Source organism: Diospyros lotus, chromosome 14, assembly GCF_014633365.1.
Source record: "Diospyros lotus cultivar Yz01 chromosome 14, ASM1463336v1, whole genome shotgun sequence".
NCBI lineage: Eukaryota > Viridiplantae > Streptophyta > Magnoliopsida > Ericales > Ebenaceae > Diospyros > Diospyros lotus.
Window position 1 is genome coordinate 15,187,936 of NC_068351.1, and position 8,509 is coordinate 15,196,444.

Consider the following 8,509-nt stretch of genomic DNA (forward strand, 5'->3'; position numbering starts at 1 on the left):
GTTGACCTTCCGAATCATAAATTGATAGTGCAGGTGTCGTGTGATCAATGTCCAGCAACAATGCTAAGAACTAAAAGAGGTCTAAGCAGATTGCTTGGTTCTGCAAAACAAAGATTCAACTGCAACAAACAATGGTGGATAATACTTGTAGTATTACATTCAGTCTTCCATTTTCATGTGGTAATAGAAGGCAGGGTACTACTCATCTTGGTTTGTAAAAGAAGCCAGACTACTTGAACTAGATTGACATTCGACTCCATAAAAACTGGTTTGGACTTGGCTCATTGTGTGAAGAAATTAAGATTGATCACATTTCAGAACTTGCTGATTTTTTAAACCATCGTCATAATCAACTCAGTATGGTACAAGAAACCAAGTGAAGTTCATATTTATCTTGGTGTCATATAAAAAACCAAGCTAGGCGAGATCATACTCAATGCAGTATAGCAGGAACAACAACCCAGTAGAGCTCTACTTTGATCAGCTCAAGTAAAGCTCATTAGCCACCAGCTCTAAAGCTTGAAAAGTGATAACAAGATTGAACAAGTTTTTAAACTCCTTAAAGTTATTGTAGTAAGCTTGAACAGCACATTATTTGGTCCATTTGCAACCCTACATTCAACCAGCAGCTGGTACATAGATAGAAGTATGCAAACACATTTACGAGATGCTCAATTACGGGTTAATCTACAGAAAAAGTGCCATCCACTAAACAATGCAAAATGACCAGTTAATAATTATAAAAATACATACAAGAAAACAGGAGAGAGAGAGAGAGAGAGAGAGAGAGAGAGACTTCAATGTTCTTTTGGCATTCGCTGATCAAATAGTTATTTACACTACATTATCCTCTCGCAATAAACCAACAGAGCTAAGCCCCAAAACTAACTAAACACTAAACAACCTCGATTGACGATCGTACATCAGCTATTAATCTGAGTAAATGTAAAATTTTCCAAGAAAACAGGGTAAGAAAGCAGCTAGGTGTTAGTGGATTGCCGAATAGAGGAGAAAGAGGTGTGAGAAACCTGATTGCCGCGGCCAGTATACTTGAGCTGGCAAAAATCGAAGCCAGGACGGCGACGAAAGAGGTTGTGAATCTCGCGGGCTTTGACGTCGTCGGGAAGGCCCGACACGAACAGCGTGTTGATGTCTTTATTGAATCCCCCGCCGTACTCCGCCCCTTGTTGGTTCTGGTGGAGGTAGTATGAATCGTACGGCGGTGGGTATGCCATCGCCGGCTGCGTCACACAGAGACTAGAGAGCGAAGTTTGGGGGGAAGGAACGAAGCCGTCCAATTTAACAGCGCGTCTAGACCTGTGGACCTACTTTGCCCACTCGCTTTTTGGGCCATTTTGACCCGATTTGTTATTGTAACGAATGAGTTATATGCTATGTAGTACGGAAGCACTCTGGAGGAGAAAATGTTATTATACATTATTGTGTATATATTAGGTTATATTATTAATATTTAAAATATCCTCACCTAAAGTGATGAGCACAATGAGGACGAAGGATATTTATGTTATTTATGTGTCTTGTGTAACTCAAAGTGTACATAAATAATGTACAAGTAACAAAATCTTTTTTGAGGCGTCATTTTAACCTTTTTGAACTATTTTTTATTTTAAAAATGATAAAAATGACTTGAAATAATTTTTAGGCCATTTCAAAAATGGCAAAGACAGCCCAAAACGACTCGTATGCTTACTATCTTGCTCTATTTCTCTCTCTAAGTTACTTGACTTTGTTCAATATATTGTTGTTTCTCTCTTGATATTTCTCTCTTCCTATTGCTCAATTTCTTACTTTGTACACTAGTGTTTTGTTATTTTTATTATTTTTCATTATTGATATTTTTTTCATCCTCTGAAATTTAAAATCTTTAATTATTTGATTAACATATTATTATTGCAAACATTTATTTGCTATCATGTCTAGTTTTTGTCGATCCCAAACTACCTCTGAAAATATGTCCCCTAACCAAATTAATACACCTTTCATAGATGTCCATTGGGTCTCTACATCATATACAAATTCTTAACCCCCTCGGCCTCAATTTTCATTCTCTAGTGATTTTTTTTTTAATGATTAGAGTGGCATCAAGTGGAGACGAATGCACCCATCACTTAATTTCACCAAATAAGAAATGCAACTCCCAAAATCATAAGATTAACCAATATGTTTGATCACTCTCACCCCTATCAAATGAGCAATTGCCACCTCTCCAATGCTTAACAACTAATTAAGGATTTGTCTACCTCGACACATAAGTCCAAATACAGGAGAACAAGTAACGTCTAGAGTGTATTTGAGATTATTAAGATAGTTAATAAAGTTCAAAGAGTATTGTGCAAATTTTGCAAAAAAAAAGAAAACTATACATGTCAATTACAATAGGGGACTAGACACATGCTCAACACATGCTAAGAAATATGATAATGGTAGCCTCAACGCACCATAGTCACAACTACAATCTGACAAAGATATGATATTTCAAAACAACTGTAAACTTGATAAATTTAGTTTAGTAAAGTTGATAATTAAAACAAAATGCTAATTTTTATTTGGAGATGATGAAATATTCAAATGGTATTGTGACAACATCTGACCATATGCAGCATGTCACAATCTATTAGATATTAATGAAGAACAGGAAATTCAAAAAAGAGCAATTAATAGATTTCATTTGTTGGTATAACAAAGTAAGGATAGTTTAATTGTAAATAAAATTAAAAAGACTAGCTATGATTACGACATCAACAATAAGATGACAATCTCATTTAATAATGCTATGAACAATAGTTCTACTATTAAGCGTTTAAAATGTGATTTTTCATTATTTTTAAACGAAATCTTAAGATTATATATGCAGAATAATTTGTAAATGTACAAGAAAGCATTAGTTAAAATAAGGGATTTTTCGTCCCTAGTAGTAATGATACTCATATGTAAGAATGGAAACAACTAGTTATTGGATTTGATCTACCATATAAATGATTTTTCGACAAATGTTCAAACTAGGTGAAAATTTATCTTTTTATCGATACAAAAAATAACACCTTATAAACAATTATTCGAATTATTTTAGAATAAGGAAATCGTAGTTACGAGGAACCTACAAGATAGTAATTGGGAACAACTTGACGTTATTATACATATATTAGGCACATTTATAGTGCAACGAAAACATTTGTTCACTTTAAATATTCTACAATATATTTTTATTGGTGAAATATTTTCAATTATCAATTGTTTTACAAAATATATAAGGCATTAGAAATGCATGGACAACTTATAACCCAATGAAAATAGAATTTAGAAAATATTGTATTGATATCCCAATGCTATATATTGCGACAGTTGTATTAAAAATATTATTTATAATTCATATAATATAAAGTTAAGAAATTAAAAAAATTAAATGTTTTATTTTCTAATAAAAGATTCAATTATTTAATATAAAATTGGCATTAAAAAATAAAAAATATTTTTTAGAATTGAACCGACCTTAATTAGTTATAAAATTGGTTAAGAGTTACAACAATATAGCATATTTTGCTGCATTAATTATTCCATTAATGACTTTGTAGGAGACTACATATATATACACGCACATATATATATATAGTAGTGTGAATTAATATACATAAATATATATAGGAAAATGTTTCTTGTACAAATAATTGGAGATGTCAAATGATAAAAATACCCTAACCCAATTTATAGATTCACTACCCCTGCCCTTGGTCGCCTCCTCTCTCCTCTACCATGACGGCCTCCAGCAAGCTCCGCCTTATCTCATCGCCTCATCATCGCTCTGCGTCGCCTTATCGATTGCCGATGCATCGTCTTGTCGTTTTACTACAACGCCTCACTCGATCACTGTTGCATCTTGTCGTCACCCTACTACAGTGCCTCACGTGATTGCCGTTTTATCTTGCTGTCACCTTTGGATGAAGCCGCGGGTTTCATTTGCGGATGAAACCCAATCATGATTGAATGAAGTCCGATTCAATTATCGGACATGTCATCCAGTCAGTACATGTAGCAGGGTATATATATATATATATATAATAGTCTGAATTAATCATAATGAATGGATAAAAAAGATGAAAGAGTAGAAAGACTTTTGATCAGTTGGATTTGTGTTGACAACAAGGAGAGGAGAAGTGTGATTGGAGAGCAAGAAACTTCAACTTAAAGCATATAACTTAATTAAGGGTAGGTAGAAGAGAGAGAGTGGAACTTGGGGGTTGCCTCTAAGACTAGAAATGAGATTTTCCCAAGCCTTTCCATCGTTTGATGGGTTGCCTCTAAGACTGGAAATGAGATTTTCCCAAGCCTTTCCATCCTTTTATCAATTGCATTCAATTCCAAGCAAGCAAGCATACGCATCTTCCTCCCATTAATGTTCTGTCTCTGTATATATGTGTGTATTTATAACACAAATGATCAACACCTCTCTCTCTCTCTCTCTCTCTCTGTGAGCTGCTGCTGCTGCTGCTGATGAAATCAAAGACCGAGTGCTGCGCATTAATAGAGATGGAGGGAAAGCACTGCAGCTGCTTCCTGCATGGAACGCTTGAAGCTACCATCTTCCATGCCACACCTTATGCACCACCACCTTTTCCCTTCAATGCACGTAGCTACTGCTCTGCTCCCTTTAACTACGCACCTCCTCTTAATTTCCCATCATTTTCTATTTTATTATTATTATTATTCTATGTATGAAATCGTTCACTATCTTACCCATTTCGTTTCCTGTAATAACTCACCAAATCACCTTAACCCACAAAAATCTGCATCTCAAGTCATTCTCAAATAAATTAATTTGAAATACCATCTTAAATAGACTATAAACCATCTTACCACCAAAGTATTCTTAATTAAAATTGATTATATTATTATTATTGTTGTTATATTTTAATGAATTATAGTTTAATACCGTAGTCTTAGAATTAATTGGACTTTTTGAAGGTGCATTATATGATAAAAAAATTTCAAAAAATAATTTATAAATGTAAAAATTACACTTGTGCAGTGTATGTTTGGGACGGGGAAGCCGGCGTACGTGACCATCAAGATCGGCGACAAGACAGTAGCGAGAACGAGCCAGGAGAGTGACCGGATATGGAACCAAACCTTCCAAATCCTCTGTGCCCATTCATCCGACTCCATCGTCACCATCACCTTGAAGACAAACTGCCATGTCTTGGGAAAATTTCACATGCCGGCCCGTCAGATTCTGAGCGAAGCAAGTCTGATCAATGGCTTCTTCCCCCTGACTGCAGAAAATGGAAACCCTAATTCGGGGCTCGAATTGAGATTTATGTTGTGGTTTAAACCCGCCAAACTCGAACCTTCCTGGGGAAAATTACTCAGCAGTGGCGGATTCGAGGGATCCAAGAATGCTGCTTTTCCTCAGCGCTCCAATTGCGTTGTTCGGCTGTATCAAGATGCGCATCATCGCCCTGGCTTTCAACCGCCTTTTGAGATTTGCGGCAGGCCGAGGAAGCTCTGGGAGGATGTGTTCAAAGCCATGGAGGATGCGAAGCATTTGATTTACATTGCGGGGTGGTCTTTCAACCCTAACATCGTGCTGGTAAATTCTGAACTATGAAATGAATTTCTCAGTTTTGAAACATACAGAGATTGGGCTTTTTTTATGGAAATCACGGCTGGAGATTAGATTAGAATTGGCATTTTTTATGCCAACTTTTGAACTGTACAAATGCATGTGGTCAATTTTGTGTGCATATATGACGGTGCTTTCTGTCTGGTAAGATCAGAATCATATCAAATTTGGATTAGGCGTATTTATTTAAGATATTTTGAGTTTAACTCTTGATTTGATTATGTTATAGGCCTATTTTTATCCTTTAGGTTTCTTGATAGGTTAATCGCCTTGTGTACTTCTCTTTAGAAATGGCTGCTTACTGCTATGCATGATAGCCATAAAATTTGAGTCCCGTGTTTGAGCCCCGTCCCGTGTTTCTTCCAACACTTTCAAATAGGTGCGTGACCCTGAGACAGAGATTCAGCATGCTCGTGGAGTGAAGCTGGGCGAATTGTTGAAGCGGAAAGCAGAGGAAGGCGTAGCTGTGAGAATAATGCTTTGGGATGATCAAACTTCCTTACCAATCATCAAGAACAAGGGGCTGATGAGAACGCATGATCAAGATGCCTTGGCCTACTTCAAATACACCAGAGTGGTATGCAGATTGTGCCCCCGGCTGCATCATAAGTTCCCGACAGTCTTTGCTCACCATCAGAAAACCATCACTGTGGATGCCAGGTTAGAGCCCTTCTCTTCTGGCAACCGCGAAATCATGAGTTTTCTTGGCGGATTAGATCTGTGTGACGGCCGCTATGACACTGAGGAACATTCGCCCTTTCGGACCCTTAACACAGAATCTCACAGCCATGATTTTTACCAGACAAGCCTTGCCGGAGCTAGCCTCCAGAGAGGCGGTCCAAGAGAGCCATGGCATGATACTCATGCTTGTATTGTTGGTGAAGCTGCCTGGGATGTCCTGAGAAATTTTGAGCAAAGGTGGAGGAAGCAATGTGATCCATCATTACTGGTCCCTGTAAATACAATCTCAGAACTCTGTCACCAGCCTACTCCGCCAAGGATTTCCAGCAAAAAGGACTGGAAAGTTCAAGTGTTTCGGTCAATTGACCATGTATCGGCTACCCAAATGCCTGAAAACCTTCGTGTAGAGCAGAGCATTCATGAAGCTTATGTAGAAGCAATAAGGCGTGCTGAGAGGTTTATATACATAGAAAACCAATACTTCATAGGAGGTTGTCATCTGTGGGAGAAAGATCAACATTGTGGCTGCAGAAACTTGATCCCTCTTGAGATTGCACTTAAGGTGGCAAGTAAAATCAAAGCAAAAGAGAGGTTTGCAGTGTATATTTTGATCCCAATGTGGCCGGAAGGATTGCCAGAGAGTGAGCCAGTGCAGGACATATTGCATTGGACTCGAGAAACAATGTCAATGATGTACAAATTGATTGGAGAAGCAATAAGAGAGAGTGGTGAAGACAGCCATCCAAGAGATTACTTGAACTTCTTCTGCCTCGCTAATAGGGAGGAGCAGGGCGAAGGGGAATTTGTTCCACAGAGTTCTCCTCATCCTGGGACACACTACTGGAATGCCCAAAAGCATAGGAGATTCATGGTTTATGTTCATTCCAAGCTAATGATAGGTAAGAATATAACTGACATGAATATAGCTCTTAACTTGTTATTTTATTTGAAGTATTCTTTTGCCCCTAAACAACAAAATATCAATCAAATGCAAGACAACATCATCTAATACGAGAGTGATTCAATGTTGCTAATGAGTCTTTTGCCGGTTTCATTCTTCAGTGGACGACATGTACATGTTGATAGGATCTGCAAATGTGAACCAAAGGTCCATGGATGGGCAGCGAGACACTGAAATTGCAATAGGGTGCTACCAACTGAGAGACGGGGAGAAGAAGATTAGTCGCGGGGATATTCATGCATACCGCATGTCGCTGTGGTACGAGCATACTGGACGAGCTGAAGAAGTGTTTCGAGAGCCTCGCACCTTAGAATGCATGCGGAGTATGGATTCTATCGGGCAGCAGATGTGGAAGATCTACCATGGAGAAGAAGTTGTGGACATGCAAGGTGTCCATTTAGTTAGCTACCCTCTAAGTGTAACCAACAATGGTTCTGTTGAGGATCTGGAGGATGGCGGCTGTTACTTTCCGGATACAAAATCTCCAATCAAGGGTAACAGATCAAAAATCTTGCCACCTATAATTACCACTTGATACAAAAATGGAAGATTGTTTAGTTTCTGATTCAAACACTTGATTCTGACTAAATCATTTACACTCAGGCCATCTTTTTCTCCTGCATTCATATGACCAGTATGATATGATATTGTACAGTGTAAGTGTTCTGTAATAGTTAACTTGAACAGCAAGAAGGTGCAACTCAGCCGTTTAATTACTTTGTAGCCATTATAACAACAGGGGAAGTGACTGAAAACATAGAAAACAACATGGGTGTTTTTCTAATATTAATAGGCAATGAAATTAACCAGGTTTGTTTGTCTCTTTGGCCACACATCATTCTTGGATTTATTGAGTAAGTGCATTCATTAATGGACTCGGATTTATTATGGAAAAATAGGTTAAAAGGAGAGGAAATAACGGAAGAAGTTTACAGTGATTTAAGAAATTTATATCAATTATATTAATTTTGTCTTTGGGTTTAATTATGATACTATTAATTATAATTTTGTGTTACTAACTAATTGGTAGTCTTTTGAATTATACTATTTATATTGAAGCTAAAATTTATTATTTATTTATATTAATTTTAGCTGTTGCAACAATAATAGCGGAAAAAACATTTTACCATTAAAGATAGTTAAAAATGAATTGTGTAATCCAATAGTTGATGGTTGGATGAATGATTGTTTGACAAGATGCATTGAAAGGGATGTAGTCGATTGCATTA

The 8,509-nt window shown here is 37.1% G+C and overlaps 2 protein-coding genes across 3 annotated transcripts in view; one reads left to right on the top strand and one right to left on the bottom strand.

Annotated features, from left to right (window-relative positions):
* The window catches only part of LOC127790860 (U2 small nuclear ribonucleoprotein B''), a 40,924-nt gene extending 39,583 nt beyond the window's left edge, over window positions 1-1,341 (bottom strand). Inside the window, exon 1 of one of the 2 annotated variants that reach the window (XR_008020838.1) lies at window positions 1,029-1,341. Coding sequence is in view for 1 of the 2 variants with exons in the window: in XM_052320586.1 (XP_052176546.1) it covers window positions 1,029-1,235 (207 nt within the window). In the remaining variant the exon portion in view is untranslated. The remainder of the gene's footprint in view (window positions 1-1,028) is intronic. The other variant, XM_052320586.1, reaches the window with a different exon arrangement.
* A 3,174-nt stretch (window positions 1,342-4,515) lies between these two features.
* On the top strand, window positions 4,516-8,055 carry LOC127790546 (phospholipase D alpha 4). The gene is made up of 4 exons (XM_052320106.1): window positions 4,516-4,641; window positions 5,045-5,605; window positions 6,018-7,218; window positions 7,382-8,055. The coding sequence occupies exons 1-4, from the start codon at window positions 4,546-4,548 to the stop codon at window positions 7,813-7,815; spliced, it is 2,292 nt and encodes a 763-aa protein (XP_052176066.1). The 5' UTR covers window positions 4,516-4,545; the 3' UTR covers window positions 7,816-8,055.
* Window positions 8,056-8,509: the final 454 nt, after the last annotated feature.

Bases quoted from the DNA above. Each gene is read 5' to 3' on its own strand.
- LOC127790546 (XM_052320106.1), top strand. From the start codon at position 4,546: ATGGAGGGAAAGCACTGCAGCTGCTTCCTGCATGGAACGCTTGAAGCT. The intron at 5,606-6,017 runs GTAAATTCTGAA...ACTTTCAAATAG, and splicing joins TCAACCCTAACATCGTGCTG to GTGCGTGACCCTGAGACAGA. The intron at 7,219-7,381 runs GTAAGAATATAA...TTCATTCTTCAG, and splicing joins TCATTCCAAGCTAATGATAG to TGGACGACATGTACATGTTG.